At 32.7% G+C, this 22,627-nt stretch overlaps 1 protein-coding gene across 1 annotated transcript in view; it reads right to left on the reverse strand.

Moving 5' to 3' along the window:
- The window catches only part of COL11A1 (collagen type XI alpha 1 chain), a 208,150-nt gene that overhangs the window by 128,969 nt on the left and 56,554 nt on the right, over positions 1–22,627 (reverse strand). Inside the window, exon 5 of the mRNA XM_036823722.1 lies at positions 4,537–4,665. Coding sequence (XP_036679617.1) covers positions 4,537–4,665 — 129 coding nt within the window. The remainder of the gene's footprint in view (positions 1–4,536; positions 4,666–22,627) is intronic.

The raw sequence follows: 22,627 nt of genomic DNA on the forward strand, positions 1-22,627 counted from the left end.
ATATAGGTATACATATATTTATTATGTATAATACATATTTATGTGTGTATATATACATATATATGTATGTGTATATATATCTATATATATGCACATGTGTGTATATATATATATGTGTGTGTATATATATATATATATATATATATATATATATATATATATGCTAAAAGCAACCTATTTGAAACTCCCTAAGTATTATATTTGGTAACATTTTAATTATATCCCAACTGGACCTCTCTTGGTATTTTTAAATTGCCAAAAAATCCCTTTTAATGCGCCAGAAAAATAACTCTTCACCACATGTCTTTTAGAGAACTGTGATCACTGTGCCTTCTAATTTTAAAGCTCTATTAGATGTAGCAATGCAAATGAGTGCAAATTTCACAAAGACATATAATGAGACATGTTCAAAACTGACCCCCTGGCAATATGGTATATCTGGCCCTTAATGAAATACCCTCACTAGAGGAAACTTTTCTAGATGGTTCAGCTGAAGGTCATATTGAAATATATAGACATACTTTCAGTGTTTATGATTGTCAAAATTTCAATTTGATTAAATTAATTGAAATTGATTCATAATTTTATCTATCCAGTAATAGTTTATCATTGAATATACAATTGAAAGACTTCAACAAATCTTTATTCTAATTAGAATTTGAGTAGAATTTGTTAAAATAGAAGAATGCATATATAATTTTTTGAACACTTGTGTTTCTTCATGACTCTGCAAGCAAGATATAATGCCGACTATTTCTAGGAAAAGGTAAAGTGAGTATTAATAGCACCATTAAATAAATAAAACAATTAAATACTGAATTTAGATACATATTAAAAGAATTAATGGAAACTGAATATTGTCTAATGAATAATTTTTTCCGTAGTTATAGTCACACATGTTGGAATAAGAAACAGTGGATTTATATAATTACTAGCTGGCAGCTTGAAGTTAAAACATGAAAAAAGATTAGCCAGGCTAATTTATGCTTTAGAGTTTTAAAATTAAGCAGACTTTTCAGAATCATATGCATCTACAGTGAATTGTAAAAACATAAGACAATATATAAAGGCATGAAGGACTGTAAAAATGGACAATTTAAATGCATCTTAAATGAAGCCTGGTATTCAAAGCAGCCAATTACCTTTATATCTTTATATCATGTTTTTTTTTCCTTATAGGAGGAAACCTTTTCCAACCTCCATAATTCTCTCCTCTATTTAAATTTTTTCCACATGGAGATCAACCACACTAGCTGTGGTCGTAGAATAATGAAGGCAGTAACATGCTTACCTGCTTAGGCACTAAAGCACATCTTTTTCTTAGAGCCATTCAGGAGTCAGTGAAAAGAATCACTGTTTCTCTTCTCCTTATTTCTTTATCTAAACAACATGCCCCTTCTGGTGGATATTGATATACTTAGCACTTTGCTGGTCTACACGAAGCTTTACAACCGATTTTTGGAGATGATTCTCCCTTCTTACTATGGAATTTGGGGGTGTCTCAAAGACAGGTAAAGAAGAGAGAACTACTTGTAATCAATCAGATGAATATATGCAAAAAGACGTGCAGTGATGGAAAGATTTCACCTATGATCTGTGAGTTGCCTAGCATAAGTTATAGTATGTGAGGAGAAGGGGTCTTCTTCCTGAAATGTCAAGTCTGTTCTTATTCAGTTTGTTAGAAAAATAGTGGCATAAGTAAATATCTGAACGTCTTTGAGAACTAGAATATATGATAAATATTGAGTGCAAAAAATATTAAGGTAAGAAATTTCTTTATAAAATATTGTTTTTCCCTTGCTTCTTCTTCCTTTTCCATCCTTTATATATATATTTAAAAAGAAGAACATCAATTGCCTACTGTATAAAGGGCATTGTAGTCTGTGTAGCACATTAAGAAAGAACCATATGTAGATTTAACATCTAATTTCTTATTAAGATAAAAGAATAATTTAACACGATGGTTTAATACAAGACCATCATAATTTTAATATTAGTTACTTTGCTATATAAATGGTATTGTGGAAGTTCACATAGAATAACAGTTTGATATTATCACCATGTTTAAATCTATCTTCATTTTACATTTCACTCTATGATGATGATGCGATACTGTGGCAAACACATAAAAAATGTAATCTTAACAATGAATTAAAATTTGTTATTTAGAGGATATGAACTATACAAAATCACAAGTTGAAGAAAACACATTTGAGTTAATTTATAAAATAAATTGACATATTTATTAATCCAAATCAGAATAATAAATATGCAATTTTACAAATTTATTAATTGTAAATTAAGCAATATAAAGTACAACATGTATGTTTGATGCTCTATTTTGTACTTTATGTTCTTTATTCACTGGTAACATTGCATTCCTATTTTGTATAGGTAAAACATCTGTAGTACAATTATTAAAATGCATATTTGTAATATAATGATGTATTAATGGCTATAGTTCAAAAGTAATATAAGGATGGCTTACTAATTCTGTTAACCAGGTGTTTTTCATATTAGTATATAATAGTTATCTTATTATTGAAATATCAATGTAATTTAGTACTGGGGGAAAAAGTGAGAGCTGATTCTTCAAAAAAACTTTTCATTGTGACATATTCAACATAGAAATTGTAAGAAATGCTATTATTGCATCACCCAACCAGATTTTCATGTAGCTTTTATTATAGCAGCATGCTCTTTTCCTCATCAGTTGCCTCTAGCAAAAACAAGTTTGATTTATCAACAGAATGTTAAATTTATGAATCAACAACTAAGGTCAAAAAGGGAAAGTCTACTTTTAAATGAATTTAAGATAAAAATGGTTAAAAATATTATTTTGCTTTAAAATGACTCCGCTTACCTGATGCAGTAGCATTAAAACATGGGAATAAAACACCTCAAGGTGATATAATAAGAATGCATACTTTCATTCTTCCAAAAATCAGAGCTATATCTGTTACTAAAAAGAACAAGACTTATCTTTCTTAAAACAAGAGCAAAATAAATCTCATCCATCTTCAGCACGCATACTAAATGTTATAAATTTTAATATTGAATCACCACATAATCTCTAAGATATAAAACCACTAAAACCTGATGGATATTTTACCTATCCTCTTGGAATTCACAGACTGTTTTAATAAATCATGAGGGAATTCACAGACTGTTTTAATAAATCATGAGGTAATAAAAAGAATGAAGCACTTGAGAACTGTGAAAGAAGCAAACACAAATATCCAAGTAATTTCTCTTTTTTCTCTCATATTTGCTTTCCTGTTAGCTTCTTAAGACTTTATCCTGTTTTAAAAAAACATTAATATCAAGTCATGGAAAAGATCAGTGCAACAGAATTCACTATCATACCTTAAAAAGGAAAGTAATGTCAAAAAATATATTTCAAGCACTTAAATGGTAAAATCCAAATTGAATTCGCATGCAGAAATAACAGTAAATTAAAATTAAGAGATTAAGATCCTAACCTATTCTAAATAGTAGAACTCAAAAGATGGTATCTAATAGTATTTTAATAGTCAAGAAGAAAGCTATTTGAGTTATGTTCAAACATAAGGACAGTCTTGATACTTTTAAACTTCCACCCTCACCTTCTAAAATTTAGAACTCTTCACCTTGAGAAAAAAATAAAAATATAGTTTTGCTGCCAACTAAAGACTCAATTCCTTCCAGTATTTGCTTTTTAATTTCCAGAAAATTCACATTAAAGAATTTTACCTAAAAATCTGCATAAATCATACACTGTACTACATTTTTTTGTTTTTTGGGATATTCAAGTCTGACAAAATTGCTATGGCTAACTTAAATGTACTTATTTTTGGTCTGAGAGAGCATAGAGTCAAATTTCATTATGGTGAATTTTCTTGCAAAAATAGCCTGGAAGAATGGTTTCACACCCGAGTTTCAAATAAAGTGACATAATATTAATCAAAGAATATGAATATTTAGGTACGGCAATCAGTTCATAATGTTTTTCATTTCATTGCTCTCTGTATCAAATCTTATGCAAGAAAAAGAAAACTTACATATCAATGTAGCATAGCCTTACAGAAATGGAAAAAAAAAAAATCCCTCTAAATATTCAACACAGCCTGACAACTTTAAGATAGCACTAAAGTCCCTTTCTCATCTGTATGAATTGCCAAAGGCCTGGGGATATGGCAAGTACACCAGAAAATAGTCACCCTTGTCTTGAGGCTGTTTTAATTACTGAAATGCTAAGGACAAAATATATCTTTGAGAAATTATCTTTTTTCTCATCTCCCCCCAAATAAAATATGCTCCTCTACACAGTATATGTGAAGTATCTGTATTTTTAAGAAATTATGTAACAAAATACTTAAGACGGAAACAAACACCAAAAATCTTCTTCAAATCACATATTCTTAGAAATAGTAAAACACTATAAATACAAGGTAAAGTTTAATTAAAAGTGAATAAATGGAGGTGAGCCTCAAAACTGCAAACTTATGTCCTGACCATTGGAATGAGAAAACCTGCCCTTGATCTTACGGTCCTCACCTCATCGATCTGGGGTTCCTGAGCCTGAGCAGCCTTGGGTGCTGAGGAATCACAGTCTGGACTGTAATGCTCACAGTAGTCATACGCTGCTTTGGGGTCACCTATGATCAAGAACTGCTGGATGTCCCCCTGCCAAGAAACAAACATGGTTATGTAGTTAGCATATTTGAATACACATATATCCAGAGCAAGATTTATCCAAGACACAGTGTAGTTCATCTTCAAATATGAGAAGAAATCGCTTACATTTCAATGTTAAAAACAGTCCTATAGGATGGAGAGAGAAATTCACACCTGTTTAACAAATCAGATCTTAATATTAAGCTGTTATTCTGTTATATTGTGGTTCAGAGAATGTAGAGTATATTCATCTGTTTGCTAAAACTTGATTTTACTGCATTCACAGTTTACTCTGTGTGGAATAAGACAAATGAAATGTGAATAATAAGCTGATAAAAAAGTAAATAAAATTTTAAAACTATAAATATATAAAACTGTAATGTATTTCCAATATTAAATAATGGAAGAGTTCGATTGAATTGTTTTTTAAGCAAGTTTATACAAGAATTTTTAAATGAAAATATAGATCCAACTATTGAGTTCTGTTAGAGGACTCAATATCAAAAGAAATTTCTACTTACAAATATGAATGAGAAATGCAGAGACAAGAAAAATCCAAATTACAAATTAAAAAGCATGAGTTTGGCATATTTTTGTTAAAAATGGAGCATCTAAGCGTACATCAAACTCACTTATTTAGAAATCTGAATAATTTTAATAAAAAATAAACATTAGAAATAATTAATAGGGTTATCTAAAGAGTTTTAGTTCCAGGAGGTTCTGGAAACTGTGAAAACAGGAGGAAGATCAAATATTTTGCTCTCAAACCCATCTGAATATTTCCACATGGGTCTAATTTGACATGAAACTAGTTTGATATAAATCTATGGGTCATGACCATATTAATTCAGAATTATATTCAGGCCTAGAAGAATGCCTGGATTAATATCCATTTGACTTGGTGATTCAAGTCCCTGTAAGTTTGAGCTCATGAGTCTGATTCACAGAACTCCTGATATCATTTTGAATAATTTAAAAGTTATTTCAGCTTTCTCTACGTCTGATGAACATAAGCTATTTAGAGCCTGATGAAAATTTTAGAAGTCTCTAACACTGAGTTAGAGAGCAGGAAAGAATTCATAGCACTTTTATACCACAATATTCAATTATTCATTTATTCATCAACAAATGTGGATTGAGAAAGTACTATACACAAGACATTGAACATAGTATCACTGGAGATGGAAACATAAATTTGATCTAATCCTTGCCCTTGGAGAGTGCAATATAGTGGTTAAGATTTAAAACTGTAATAAAATGGAGAATAAAATTTATAACTTGAAAAGTTATAAGCAGACTCTTGTGAAAAGTGCCAAGAAAAGAGTATAAATTATTTAGTTCTAGCTGGCAATCCTTTATTGAATACTGTGGTTACTATCTTTGGTGTGATAGTTATTTCTATTTGCATTGCTCTTTCTTCTGTCTAAAAAGCACTGTATATTCTTACTCTTAAAATTAGCATTTATGCTAATGGATCAGAAATCTATATTTTCATTCATATCACTATACTGAGATATAATTTACATATAGAATTTATTCCTTTAAAGTGTACAATTCAGTGTTTCTTAGTTCATTCACAGAGTTTTCCATCCACCACCAATATCTAATTTCAGGAATTGTCGTCACCCCTAAAAGAAACACCATAACCAATGGCAGTCACTCCTTATCTCTTCCTTTCCTAGCCCCTGGTAACCACTGGACATTTCATATAAATGAAATCATACATCATGAGGCCTTTTGTGACTAGCTTCTTTCATTTATCATTTTTTCAAAGTTCACCCATGTTTTAACATGTATCAGTACTGCATTCCTTTTTTGAAATAACAACTTGCTGTATGAACCTACTATTGAATACATTTTATCTAGTCAGCTGTTACTAGCTATTTGAGTTGTCTCAACTTAGTAGATATTTTGCTACTTGTTTTTTATATGTCATTCCTTTTTTGTTACACTCTTACTCTCTTATTTTGTGCTATCTTCTTTTGTGCTAAATAGATATTTACTAGTGAACAATTTTAATGATTTTGTTTCTTTTACTATATTTTAGAGAGTTTTCCTTTCAGTGATTACCCTGGGGATTATAATTATCTTAATTTATAACATTTTTCAGATTAATATCAACTTAATATCAGTACTACACAAAAATTTGTTTCTTTTTTTTTCTAATTTTATTTCTTTATACAGCAGGTTCTTATTAGTTACCTATTTTATACATATTGGTGTATACATGTCAATCCCAATCTCCCAATTCATCCCACCACCACCCCACCCTCCCGCCACTTTCCCCCCTTGGTGTCCATACATTTGTTCTCTACATCTGTGTCTCTATTTCTGCCCTGCAAACTGGTTCATCTGTACCATTTTTCTACGTTCCACATATATGTTAATATATGATATTTGTTTTTCTCTTCCTGATTTACTTTACTCTGTATGACAGTCTCTAGATCCATCCACGTCTCTACAAATGACCCAATTTCATTCTTTTTTATGGCTGAGTAATATTCCATTGTATATATGCACCACATCTTCTTTATCCATTTGTCTGTCGATGGGCATCTAGGTTGCATCCATGTCCTGGCTATTATAAATAGTGCTGCAATGAACATTGGGGTGCATGTGTCTTTTTGAATTATGGTTTTCTCTGGGTATATGCCCAGTAGTGGGATTGCTGGGTCATATGGTAATTCTATTTTCAGTTTTTTAAGGAACCTCCATACTGTTCTCCATAGTGGCTGTATCAATTTACATTCCCACCAACAGTGCAAGAGGGTTCCCTTTTCTCCACACCTTCTCCAGCATTTATTGTTTGTAGATTTTCTGATGATGGCCATTCTGACTGGTGTGAGGTGATACCTCATTGTAGTTTTGATTTGCATTTCTCTAATGATTAGTGATGTTGAGCATCCTTTCATGTGTTTGTTGGCAATCTGTATATCTTCTTTGGAGAAATATCTATTTAGGTCTTCTGCCCATTTTTGGATTGGCTTGTTTTTTTTTTTGATATTGAGCTGCATGAGCTGCTTGTATATTTTGAAGATTAATCCATTGTCAGTTGTTTCATTTGCAAATATTTTCTCCCATTCTGAGGGTTGTCTTTTTGTCTTGTTTGTAGTTTCCTTTGCTGTGCAAAAGCTTTTAAGTTTCATTAGGTCCCATTTGTTTATTTTTGTTTTTATTTCCATTACTCTAGGAGGTGGGTCAAAAAGGATCTTGCAGTGATTTATGTCATAGAGTGTTCTGCTTATGTTTTCCTCTAAGAGTTTTATAGTATCTGACCTTACATTTAGGTCTTTGGTCCATTTTGAGTTTATTTTTGTGTATGGTGTTAGGGTGTGTTCTAATTTCATTCTTTTACATGTAGCTGTCCGGTTTTCCCAGCACCAGTTACTGAAGAGACTGTCTTTTCTCCATTGTATATCCTTGCCTCCCTTGTCATAGATTAGTTGACTGTAGGTGCGTGGGTTTATCTCTGGGCTTTCTATCCTGTTCCATTGATCTATATTTCTGTTTTTGTGCCAGTACCATATTGTCTTGATTACTGTAGCTTTGTAGTATAGTCGGAAGTCCAGGAGTCTGATTCCTCCAGCTCCGTTTTTTCCCCTCGAGAATGCTTTGGCTATTTGGGGTGTTTTGTGTCTCCATACAAATTTTAAGATTTTTTGTTCTAGTTCTGTTAAAAATGCCATTGGTAATTTGATAGGGATTGCATTGAATCTGTAGATTACTTTGGGAATATAGTCATTTTCATAATATTGATTCTTCCAATCCAAGAACATGGTATATCTCTCCATCTGTTTGTATCATCTTTAATTCCTTTCATCAGTGTCTTATAGTTTTCTGCATACAGGTCTTTTGTCTCCCTAGATAGGTTTATTACTAGGTATTTTATTCTTTATGTTGCAGTAGTAAATGGGAGTGTTTTCTTAATTTCACTTTCAGATTTTTCATCATTAGTGTATAGGAATACAAGAGATTTCTGTGCATTAATTTTGTATCCTGCAACTTTACCAAATTCATTGATTAGCTCTAGTCGTTTTCTGGTGGCATCTTTAGGATTCTCTATGTATAGTATCATGCCATCTGCAAACAGTGACAGTTTTACTTCTTCTTTTCCAATTTGTATTCCTTTTATTTCTTTTTCTTCTCTGATTGCCGTGGCTAGGACTTCCAAAACTATGTTAAATAATAGTGGTGAGAGTGGACATCCTTGTCTTGTCCCTGATCTTGGAGGAAATGCTTTCAGTTTTTCACCATTGAGAATGATGTTTGCTGTGGGTTTGTCATATATGGCCTGTATTATGTTGAGGTAGGTTCCCTCTATACCCACTTTCTGGAGAGTTTTTTTCATAAATGGGTGTTGAATTTTGTCAGAAGCTTTTTCTGCATCTATTGAGATGATCATATGGTTTTTATTCTTCAATTTGTTAATATGGTGTATCACATTGATTGATTTGCATATACTGAAGAATCCTTGCATCCCTGGGATAAATCCCACTTGATCATGGTGTATGATCCTTTTAATGTGTTGTTGGATTCTGTTTGCTAGAAAAATATGTTTCTGTCTAACTCTATTCCCTTTTCCCCTGCTTTGTAATATTATAGTTATACAAATTACATCTTTATACAATATAAGCCATCAACATAATTTTATAAATTTTGCTTTATGCAATTGTATTTTAAAACAGCTAAGAGAAGGGAAGTGCTATAAATAACAACAACAAAAATTTGTGCTCTTTTTATATATACTTATGTTGGTAATTTTACCAGTGTTTTTTTATTTCTCTGTGTGAATTTGAGTTACTGTCCAATGTCCTTTCATTTCAATCTAAAGGATTCCTTTTTATTTCTGGTAAGGCAGCTCTACTTTTGATACATTATTTATTTTTCATAAATCTGGGAATGTCAATTTCTTCTTTGTTTTTTGAAAGATAGTTTTGCAGGATATAGCATTTTTGGTTGACAATCTTTTTCTTCCAGAACTTGGAATGTGTCACCCACTGTTTTCAGGCCTCTATGAAATCTGACAAAAAATTAGCTGTTAATCTTAATGGGAATCTCTTTTATGTTATGAGTCACTTTATTATTGATGCTTTGAAGATTCTTTCTTTGTCTTTTGACTGATTATAATCCTTTGTGTGTGGATTTCTACAGGTTTATCTTGCAGTTTCTTGAGATTCTCATCTATATAGATTAATGTGTTTCATCAAAATTGGGAAGGTTTTGGTAATTATTTTTTGGAATATGCTTTGTACCTCCTTCCTCTCCACTCTTTTTGGGACTCATTATTATGTCTATGTTGTTATGCTTGATGGTGCTCCACGGGTCTTTGATGCTTTGTAAACTTTTTGCAAGTTTATTCTTTCTTTTCTTCATACTGAGTAATCTCAATTGATTTTCAACTCCTGATCTATTTTGTTCTTTTTTAAGAAATTATGCCTTTATTTATCTCTGTTTGATAAGGCTTCATTCTCATACTTTCATGTAGTTGTTAAGCTGCAGTTTCCTTTAGTTGTTTTGTTTTTTTTTTAACATACTCATAACTGCTGAATTAAAGTCTTTGTCTGGTAAGTCCAATGTCTGCACGTCTTCAAGGACAGTTCCTATAGATTTGTTTTTCCTTTGTATGGGACACAATTTCTTTTCTTTTTTTTTTTTTTAATTATTTGCTTTATTTATTTTTTAAATTTTATTTATTTATTTATTTATTTATTTATAGCTGTGTTGGGTCTTCGTTTCTATGTGAGGGCTTTCTCTATTTGCGGCAAGTGGGGGCCACTCTTCATCGCGGTGCGTGGGCCTCTCACTATCGCGGCCTCTCTTGTTGCGGAGCACAGGCTCCAGACGTGCAGGCTCAGTAGTTGTGGCTCACGGGCCTAGTCGCTCCGTGGCATGTGGGATCTTCCCAGACCAAGGCTCAAACCCGTGTCCCCTGCATTGGCAGGCAGATTCTCAACCACTGCGCCACCAGGGAAGCCCGGGACATAATTTCCTGATTCTTTGCCTGTCTCATAATTTTTTGTTGACAGCTGCACATTTTAAATGTCACCTGTGGAGATTGGATTCCATTGCCCCCTCCCCTCGATGCTTGTTGTTATTTTGTTTGTGGTTGTTTTTGCTGCTTGTCTTGTGACCTTTTGAAGTAATTATATAAGTCAATTTTCTTTGTTTCCTGTGTCCACTGAGGTCTCTGCTCAGTTAGGTTAGTGATGAGCAAATGATTGGACAGATAATTCCTTAAAAATCTCTCACTATTTGCCAGGAGACTCTGAGTGTGTATTTGTGTGTGAGCATGCCTATAATATTCCAACAGTTTACAACTCTGCCTTAGATCTCATTTCTTGCTATGCAGATCCTCAAGGTCAGTAATATTTGCGATATTAGAGTCTCTTCAGGTCTTTCCTGGACAGGCATACAGGCCTCTTAGATCTCCAAGAGTATATTGAAGCTCCTCAGTGACCTTTATAGACATCTCATTTCCAAACTTTTTCTTTTTAGTGTCTTTGTCTAATCCTTGTTTGCTCAATATACTAACAGTTAAATGAACGCCGCCAACTACTTGCTAAAGATCTGCATCTAGAATGTCTCATTAGTAACAGAAAAATGACTAAAATTAAAATGTCAAAAACACACATCTGCCAATAAAAATTTCATTGACATGATATATTACAATGTTTAGTAATCCTTGAGATAAATTTTGTTGAATTCAGAAATTTCTCTGCAATCAGATTTAGCTATATTTCTTCAGTGATTTAGTCATTTCATTCAATCATCATTCATTCAAAAAGTGCTTTAAAAGTGCATGTAACATGTTAATATGTTCAGATAACACCCAAATAAGGAAACACCTACTTTATTTCCCAGTAAAACATGAAATAAAGCAGAATCATGAAATATCCATCCACAAAATATATGGCTTATAATGGTCAGACTATTATTAGTGTTTCCAACATCAAAATTATTTATTTTTATATGTTATGAGGCAGTACAATCAAACAAATTAGATTGTTTCTGAGATTTTTTTTTATTCTTTTTTGTAAATAGCTGGAATAGACTCTAGTATTTAGCTTATGCCTACTGATTTTAAACATTCTCACAGCAAATGAATATAAATTCTTAAAATTTATTGATAACATTTCTCAAACACTAACTAATGAGTTTAGAACACTGAGTAGCCACAGTTGAATTATTATAAATGAGTAATAGCTAGTAACAGAGAAATTTGAACATTCTTCATTCTGCTGTTAAAAAAAGGCATCATTCAGTACCTCTTGTGTACTGTCATCACTGAGGGTTTCAATCAGAAATTCTGATTCTTGAATCCCAGCCTTGCCATTAATTACTTGGAATTATGCAAGTCACTTACCCTAATTCATCATTTGTAAAATGAATGCATTTAGAGATCATATCTAAGGTCCTCTTCAGAACTAAAAAGTATAGAGTTCCACACTTAACTTATAGATAATATAATAAACCAAATGAAGCTTTTGCTGAAACACAAAAAATTGCCTATCTATCTTATTACATATAGTATTTTTAATAGTATATTTTTTAGAAGAATACTGGTTTCCTGAGTACTTAACTGTTCTAGTCAAGGCACTTCACTTCATTAAATGGAATCCTGCCAACCTTTCCACAACAAATTCTTTTTTCAGGTGTTTGATATTCAGCCATTAAATATAGTACTACTGGAAAGAAACTGGAAAATTGTGTTAAAAACCTACAGTACTATTTTCCCTAGAAGTCATTTTATAGTGTTTTATGTTAATCATATGACATGTTATGAGACAGTCTGTAGACAAACAAAAGCATCCTGATGGGTTGAATGAACTATAAATATTTAGATTCAACAGTCATAAAAATCTTTACAGCTGGAAAAGGGTGACGTTACCAAGTAAAATTGGCATCTGCTGCACACAACGTATGAAAAAGACATCCTCCTCCTCTAACGCTCTACAAAGCCAAAATTAAAGTAGAGCTGAAACAATTACCTTGCTATCTACAGCTGTGTCAACTAGGTCTATACTATAGTATTTTTCTATAGACAGAATGAGTCTAGAGGAGGGAAGCAAAACAAATGCAAGAAAACTGAACAGAAACTATATATAAAGATGAGGTTCTTCTGAATGTCACATGCATTGCAAAAGGATCCAGCCACATTTTTATCAAGACCAATTATATAAGTAATAGCATATCCTCCTCTCAAAACTAAAATATAATGCACATATTCTAACAATTTTTGTTTGTTATTTTTGTTTGTATATGCATATATATAGTAACTCTCTATAAGGCCTAGCTATTTCCGTTTTCTGTGCTATGAATGTAATTACATTATAATTCAGGAAATACACAAGTTAATACACATTTAGCTTTTTTGCATGTACAAGAAATCACATTTATTGAAAAAGTGTTGTACAAGAAATTGGTATAATGTCTAAGGTCACATGTCAATGTGTCAATGTTAAGTGTCTGAATTTTCAGATTCAATTCCTCATCCTATGAAGTCAACCAATGCTTGGTTGAAGTCAGTTCCTAGCCTGAGCATCCACTGAACTGTACAGCAACAGCAGCTGATTCCTGAGAATGAGCAATGAAAAACCAGGTTTTGATCAGCTGTCATGTTCAATTCCATGTGATTGAATAAGGTAACCTGTGAATGAATTATGTGCTTGAAGCATAATAAGATCCCAAGAATGGCAGAGGAAATTCAGACATAACCAAAACAGTTAAAGCAGAGGCTGGATCAATATACAACTATAATTGTTCAAATAAACAGTTTGTTTTTAAACAGCTTATTTATAAACAGTGTCTCTAATATCAACCTGGCAACTAGTAACTCTACAATCCTATAAGGCTTTTAATTCCATTATGAATCTTGGAAGATTTAAACTTTTAATATTAAAACTTGGGTGTTAGTTATATTCTAGGAGAATAACTTACTTTTGGTAATATCTGGAAAAGAAGACTCCAAGTATTTATAGACTATGTGTCTCACTGAATTTCAAAGCTTTCTAGAGTTAGAAATTTCATCTCCCCTAAACCAGTTGTAAATCACATGCTGCAATTGCATTCTATAAAATCAGCTAGCCTCCAAATTTCCCGAAGCACATTCTTACCTCCATTAACTTTAACATGCAGATGTCTCAACGGGAATGAATGCTTTTATAAAATGCTTCTTGTTAAAATCTTGACTGTATGTTATAAGCAAATAGGAGTTAGGTTGATGAAAAAGATGGAGAGGGAAATAGTATTAAACAGAAAAACATCTTAAACAGAACTCTGGATGCATGAAACTGACAAAGCTGGAAAAGTACATATAGTGCTGTATAGTTGGAGGGAAGGCCCTATATGGTGATAATGAGCAGTGAGGGTTGAGGGATGAAAGAGATAAAGTAGAAGAAAAAAAAGAACCAAGCAAGGAACCAGACTGAGAAAAGCTTTGTATGTGAACTGAATTCTAAAAGTTACAGAATGTCATTCAAGGACTTTGAACCATGGAGCAAATTGATCAATGACATATTTTAACAAAATCGCTATGACTACATAGGGAAGGATGATTTGAAAGCAGCTAGTTTGGAAGCATGAGAACCTTGCTTAGGAATCCATAGCAGTTAAGCATTGGGAAATTAAACTAACTCAGCAATAGCAGGAATGGAGTAGAGGATACATAGAGTTTATTAGAGAAAAACGTGTGAGATTTGGGAACTGACTAGGTAATGATGATGGAGTGGGATGGGAACGGCAAGGAGAGAGGGAAGAAGTGCATTAGAGAAGAGTGGAAGGTAGTCCTGTAGTTTCTGGTATGAGCAAGGGTAAGACGGAAAAGCCATTTACTCAGTTGAGAAACAATAAAAAGGAAAAATTGGGGATCAACCTTTTAAGTCTATGACGTGAAATGATAATTAATGATTGTGTCTAGAAAAAGTTTAGTCTTTTTTTTTTTTAAGAAACTTGCCTTTATTTACTTTTGAATTGTACTCCTCTACGTGCCAACTGTCAGATTATATCACTGAGGTCAAACCAAGTTATAAGCATCAATAAGAATCAGCAGAAATTTTCCCTTTAGCCGGACAGCCCATACCTCTTTCTGTAGCAATTTATACCCATTTTTTCACTGATAATCAAAGACAAAATGAACTTGTCTAGACTTAGTGTTATGGGATGACCTGTGTCCCCCAAATTCATATGTTTAAGTTCTTAGCCTCAGAATCTGACTATATTTGGAGATGGGACCTATAAAGACAGAATTAAGATTAAATGAAATCTTTATGGTGGGCCCTAATCCAATATGACTGGTCTTTTTATAAGAAGAGGAGATTAGGACACAGACATCACAATGCGAAGGTCATGTGAAGACACAAGGAGAAGATGACTATCTACAAGCCAAGGTGAAAGGCCTCAAAAGAAATCAGCCTTGCTAACATCTTGCTTTCAGACTTCAAGCATCTGGAACTGTGAAAATATTAATTTCTGTTGTTTAAGACACAGTGTGTGGTATTTGGTTATGGCAGCCCTAGAAAACAAATACAGACTGATAAATACTAGTTTGTTTTTATTTATATCTTGCAAGTATTATCTTTATAGCAGAATAAAGAAGAGCACTTCAAAACAAGTATTTTTGTTTGTTTGTAACATGGGTAATCTCTAACTATGTCCAGGGACTGGTATTAAGTAGATGCTGTGGAAATATTGACTGATTTAATTTGGCAAGCAGCTAGAACTCAGGGTAATCACAGGTTATCATACACCCGACAGTATCATCATGTGTAAATATCCCTCAGGCATTAGAGGTAATAGAAAGTAAGAATGATAAATAAATATTTGTCTCCAAGTATAAATAAAGAATTTGAAGGGAACAAGTTTTTAAGTAAACTTACCAGAGTTTTAAAGATCTTTATCAAATTAAATTATGCTAGAGGTCATAGTGAGTTTAAACTATTTATATGATTTTTTTTTAAATGCAATTTCATTACACTAGTAAAAAAGTTAAAACAATTCCTGGTTGTCTCATTAACTCCATATTAATGAAATTATATCCTAATTCTACTTCATGTCAACAATGAAAAGAAAATAGGAATAGAAAAGTGTTTTCTCATTTTTATATATAATATAAAAAATATATATATAATCAGAATAATACATTTTTTGTATTCTATACTTCATTTTATCTATTCATAGTAATATAAATTAAAAGTAAAACAACATACTTGGTTCTTTCTTGATTTAAGAAAACACATGCAAAATTAAATTACAAATCATAAAAAATACTGAGATGATCCTCAGATTTCAAAAAGACTCTTCATTTCAAATGTTCATTAAATAATGAATATTTAAAATATGAATAATCAAAATTTGATCTTCCTCCCAAAATAAAGTCATCTGATACTTTTTACAAACATCTGTTGTTCAAAATAATATAACTGAAGATAACATTTAAAATCTAAAAAGAGGATTTTAAAACAAAATGGAAATCATTTGAGACCATATCTTTAAAAATTAACTTGAGAAAAGAATATTATTTGTATGAAAGAAAATATTATGTATCATTTAATATTTTAAACTTGTATTTTAACACAGACTCAAAGAACAAATTCATATAAGTAATATCAGCATAGAGGTCAAATATGACCTTTGCAAGCAGGTATGACTTTCGCTGCCTGTCACACAAAGTTAACTGCAGAATTTGACATTTACTTTATATTTCATAGCCTTAACTTGACAGTAAATTTTAAATTTATTTTAAAGTAATTATCACCTTTTGAATATGAAAAGAAATGATAGACTCTTCATCATTTCATAAAGAGTTTAACAGTTGAACTGGCACATTTACTTTTTTAACCCAAGCAAATAAACTGTATCATTTTTTTTCACATATCTGTTTAGCATCATCATTTTTATTGCCTATTTTTAAGTCTAGAGAAAATATCAGTGGATGAAAAGAAGTCATTGGTAGTAGCATTTTTACACATTTATTATTCTAGTTCTACATGCAATTATACTGTTCCAGAAGTAATAGGTCCTAGAAATAATATTTTAAAATACTTCCTTATTTCTACTCTGTTGCACTCCTCTACTATAATAAATGATACATTTCTTTAGTGAATTGAAGTTTTATTAAATCAAAATTTGGCCATTTTATGAAATATATAAGCCTAAGAGGATTTTAAAAGTATGCATATACATTATAAAGTAATTGATATACCTTTTACTCTTTTTAATTTTGAAAAAAATGGTTTTTTAGTACCAATGTGAAAACTTCTTTGCTCACTACAGAATGTAGTCAAACTGTATATATGTCTACTGAACAGTGAAAGATGGGGGTCATGATCTCAAATTTGAAAGCCAGAATTCCCTATTGAAATAGGAGTACTTGCAAAGAACTATACTTTTGAAGGAAAAAAAAAAAGCAAACCTGTTACACAGCATTCCTAATTTCAGGAGGCACTTCATGCCTTACAATTTTAAGACAAGCTACATTTTTCCCCAAAACAAAATACTTTCTTAAAAAAGAAAACAGCAGAAGTAACACATAATTTTATTAATAGGCACAGATACATTATAAGTCAGATAATAAATGTATTTCTTCTATAACTTTTAGTGGTAACTTACACAGAAATTTGACAGCCAGATAACTTTCAGAATCCTTTCCCCTGGTTGTCTATCAATCAGTCATCTATCCATTTAGTCAACACATATTTATTGAGGCAAAGTAACATGCTGACACTATAGATAGGCAAAAGAAAAATAAAGATGGAAATCAGACCCAGATCCTACTCTCAGATAGCATATAACCTGGTAAGGGAGATTAATTATACACAGACATGAAATATAAGAAACATATTTCTTTAGTACTTACTATATTCCAATTATGAAAAAAAATAAATTGGGGTGGCAGGGGTGGGGGGATGACACAATTTTCATCTGGGAAAATCAAAGGAATAATCTAGAAGGACCTGGCATAAATGAGATAATTAATGAGAAAGTGTCTAGTTTTTCTTTTAAATATAAAGATACTTGGTATTCTTTGTTGGCTCCCAGAATCCTAATCATTGATCTCTCTTACCCTGTACCTAAAGAATATGACCCCATAGCCCACATCATGACTGGCTTGCAGGTCGGTTTCCAGTATAGACAATGGAAGTGACCACCAAGAGTTAGGAGTTAGGAAGGTGGGAAGAGAAGGAGGTTGGGTAGTTTCACCAGACACTTTCCTGTCTGTCACAGCAGTCTGGTACCCTGACCACTAGTGCCACTGTCAGAAAGCACTAGTGCCACTGTCAGAAAGCACTAGTGCAGGGCTCCAGCTTTCACTGTACTGCTATTTCTGCCCCTTGCCCATTTAACCCTTGGAAAGGTAGTACTCCTTGCCAGGTAACTCTGCCTCCTTGTTCAAACCTCTGAAATCACCTGAGTAGAAATTCAGTTTCCTGCTGGAACCCACAGTGAACTCACTCACGAGAGTATGAGAAGTTAGAGAAAGACCCCATAGTTGAAGGCCCTAAAATAGCAATTGGCATCTTCCTTTTATATATATATTAAGTTTAAGAATTCAAATAATCAGTATGTATCACTTTCCAGGAAAGTACGCTGTATCTACTAGAATACACACAGTTTATGGTCGGGGCTATTCTTCTTTTTTTTTGGCCATGCCGCGCGGTTTGCAGGATCTCAGTTCCCTGACCTGGAACTGAACCCGGGCCATGGCAGTGAAAGCCTGGAATCCTAACCACTAGGCTATCAGGGAACTCCCAGGGGCTCCTCTTCTTAATAAGCCAATCTACATTATTCAGCTAAACTCACTGGAATATAAACTTTATGAGAGTAAGGACCTGTCTGTTTTGTTCTCCCAGGTTTCCACAATTCCTGGAATAGGCCAGCACATAGTGAATATGTACTAAATGTTTGTTCGGTAAATAGATATCCAGGCAATTAATTTATTCACCATTATAAGACTCAATTTCAACAACTGTAAATTAAGAATACTATTATTTGTCTTGTATTTCCTACAGATTCTTTAAAAATTAATACCTACTTAAGCAATTTTTAAAGTGTAAGTGTACACAAACGTAAGGTATAATTATTATAGTACTTGAAGCCAATTAAAGGAGAACACATGTTTGAGCTTAAACTTCTAGATGTGTTTATAGACTGTAAAATTTAAGAAATGCTGCTGGAGAATACATTTTTATTCGTTCCATAAATAAATTCCAAAAAAGTTGAGTTTCAGAAGACTTAAAGTCATTATTCTGTAAGTAAAGCCCATAAGGAAAAAGTATAATAGAAGAGAAAGAAAAATACATTCAGCTAAACAGTTTCCAGAATGTACCACTGTAAAAGCAATAGCTTAACAGAATTCTACAATGTTTCCAAAAGATATTCCCTGGACACTAAAACTTCTGCTCACATTAGATATTAGAGCTTTGTTGAAAAGTATGGTGGGTCTTGGAAGAGGTTTGTGATTGTATATCCAGGAACAAGACTGACATTAAATCTTAAACATGGCATAAAATGCTCAAAAAAGTAGACATTATCAGAAGATTAATTGAAAAAATATGCTTCTTGCCTACTAAGACTTCTGAATTTGCCAAGGCATTAACTCACATCATAGTTTTTTTTTCAGACATTCTATACTGTTTATGATTCTTTCTCAACTATTTTGTGTGGAAAAGGAAAGCTGCCAAAATGCTTCAAATTTTAGTTTAATTGAAAAATGCATCAGAGATTGCATCTGAACTATAATTCAAAGGAAAAAATGAGAAAAACCACATAATCACAGACAGAACTGCTACCCACACAGTCCTTATATTTCACTGTGTCCCAAAATCAGCTTAAGAAATCAGTTTTAAGAAAATAAGTAGTGATCCTATGTTACTTGAATGTACTACTAATTCAACAACTATTTACCAAGTATTACAAAAAATGCAATTCTTTAAAACTTTAAAGTTGTATAAAACACTACCACAAAAAGGGCACATTTATCTTATACTTTCTAACAAACATTCCTACTGAAAGAGAACTATCAATGTGGCTCTATTCCACAAAAAAAATAATAAAAGAAAACGAGGAAAGAAAAAATGATTAGAAAAAAGGTAACAAATCTTTCTTCCTGCTTCCTTGTTGGCCAAGATGATCTATACTCCTTGAATTAATAAGTGCTAGAAAGCATATTTATTTCATCCATTTAAAAACTATTTTCAGGCAGTGTTGTAGACACTACGGATACAATACAAAGCTTCTGCTCTCTTGGAGCTTACATTCCAGAGAAGGAAAGAGAAAATAAGCAAAATACAGTATCAGGGTAATAGGTGCTGTAAAGAATATAAAGCAGGATAGGAGAGATTGTAGAAAGTAAGATACTATATTACAAACTGTGTTCATGAAAGATTTTGCTGATAAAGGGACGCTGAGACCGAGACAACTGAGGAACTAAGGAAGTAAAAAATTCATAGAAATATCTAAGGAAAAGCCTTCCAGGCAGAAAGACGAGTGGATGCTCAGACTCCAAGTCTGGAGCATGATTGATGTGTTCAAAACGGGATGCCTTGCGGGTCAGAGGGAGCAGGGGGGTAAGGAATCGGTGATGAAGTCAGAGAAAAGGGGCAGAGGGTGTGGATGAATCACCCAGGAGACTACGGAATATTGAAAGAACTTTAGCGTACTCTAAATGATATGAAAAGCCACCAGACAATTATAAACAAGGAAGTGACATTCTTTACTGATTCATTCATTCTTTCAGCCAGGTGCTATTTGACAGGAATACGCCTGCTAGTCTAGGCTTGCTGCTTAGAGAACAGACTAGCAGATGGGCAGACAGACACAGGGAGATCCATTAAAAGCCTCCTGCAATTTTCCAAGAAATAGATAACGCTAATAGTTATAATAATAAATAATACTTAACTGGCACTTACTGTATACCTGCTACTCTTCTAAGAACTTTATATAGTCATATTGTAAACCAAAATGAACTAGGTCATGCCTTAAAAAAATTACTTCCTAAAAAATTATAAAATAATTTAAATAATTTATCACATTCTTATTCTACTTCTTTGAGCTAATAATAATTTCACACTACCTATGTTTTAACTATAAAGCTCAGAAGTATATAGAAAGATGTTGAAATAAGATTATTTGGTCCAGGATAATCCTATGGCCTTTTAAAGCATCATCAAAAGCACATAGTTCATCAATCGTAAAAAAGAGAACTAAAGACTTTTGAATTTAGCTAAAATTCCAAACAGTTCATGTTTTTAAGAAGGAAACATTGACTATTTAATACCTTATGTAAAGCGTAAAGTATTAAGTTCCTCTCTCCCTTAACCCCACATACCCAGTGGGCCCCTAAGACCTGTCAATTCTATCCCACATTAGCATCCTGAAGCAAGACCCTACTCTCCATTTCTTCTGTCATGGCCTTATCTCTACTGTACGTAACCTTTTATTTGAACTAATGTTTCAACATATCAGTTTTGGTGTTTTCTTCCACTAGTTTCTTCTGATTCTAGACTAACTCCTTCACTGCCACAAAAAGAATTTTTAAAAAACAGATCTCAATGTTTAATTCCTCTACTTAAAGAAACTTCTTATGACCTATGGTTTAAAGTTCAACCCCCTCAGCATGGTATAAAATGCAGTCCACAGACAGGCCCTAACTCATCCTACCAGATCATCTCCCAAATACCCCCAAAGCGAATTGCATTCTCAGATGTGCTGAGCTCATTCCAAACTTTCATCTTTTGCACAGGTTCCCTCATCTTTAAATACCCTTTTATTTTTCATCATTTTGGATACAGTTATTTTCTGCCTTGAACATATCTATATCTTCATTAGGAGCAGAATCATATCTTTTTACAACTATTTATTTGTATCGCTACATCAATTATTTAAGCACAATGTTTGCCATATAATATTTATTCTGCTTCAACAGAGAATAGTCAGCTACTTAATAAACATCTAACTTTCAAATGACATATGCTATCCTATACCTCTCTCTGCCCCTTCTCCCCCCAGACACATCTAACAAAGCCTTAACCACTTGCAGATACAGCACTCATTCATATATTTACTAATCTTCATTGGTTATAAACACTGCAAACTTTGTGTTTGATGCCACTGTTGGAGTACCTAAATTAAGGGGATATAAATCCTGCTCTCAATAAATTTATAGTCTAATGAGAAAGCTATATATTAATAGATAATTATAAAACAACATGGTAACAGACAGTGACAACACGAATGCATTGCAAGATGGCTTATTTTGGGGGGAAGTTAATAAAATGCCACAAACTAATAATAAACCTTAAACAGGAAAAAAGAAGACAAGTAATCAGAGATAAAACTTATAAAAGGGAGGGACAAAACAAAATGTGTGACACTTTACTGTGCACTGCTGGCAGCAGATAACCTAATCATGCACTAATCAAAAAAGAGACAACAAACCAAACAAGGCAATGATCCTATTAGAGGACAAGTAATATCATGTATAAGTGGTACTTTGGATCTTCTATAGATTTCTGAAATCTGAATCCACCTCAAATGCTATATTGAGTTTCTTGAAACAATTCCAACCATAAATCCTACTAACTATGAAATTACAGTAAATTATCAGTAGAGTCACAAAATAAAAGCTGTTATCTGCATATCACACTACAGTGGCGCAGATTTGATCATAGTCTGAATGACAACAGGATAACATGTGGCTGTTATACAATAAAGTACAGTGGTGTCTAGAATGGAGAACTGAGGAAAAGTCCTACAGCATCGCTGAAGCTTGATCATAAATAACGCAGCACATTCTTGTGTGTTGTCCCTCACCATGCTTGTCATACCAACTTGGTGTGCAATAATAAGGAACGTAATTACACATCCAGAAGGCAAAAGCAGAAGCTCCTTTCAGACTTGGCTAAGAATAACTCTCAAAAAAGGATTAAACTAATGCTGTATCTTGATCTACTCATGCATGTGATCTGTAGGAAAA

The sequence above is a fragment of the Balaenoptera musculus genome, chromosome 1 (assembly GCF_009873245.2).
Source record: "Balaenoptera musculus isolate JJ_BM4_2016_0621 chromosome 1, mBalMus1.pri.v3, whole genome shotgun sequence".
NCBI lineage: Eukaryota > Metazoa > Chordata > Mammalia > Artiodactyla > Balaenopteridae > Balaenoptera > Balaenoptera musculus.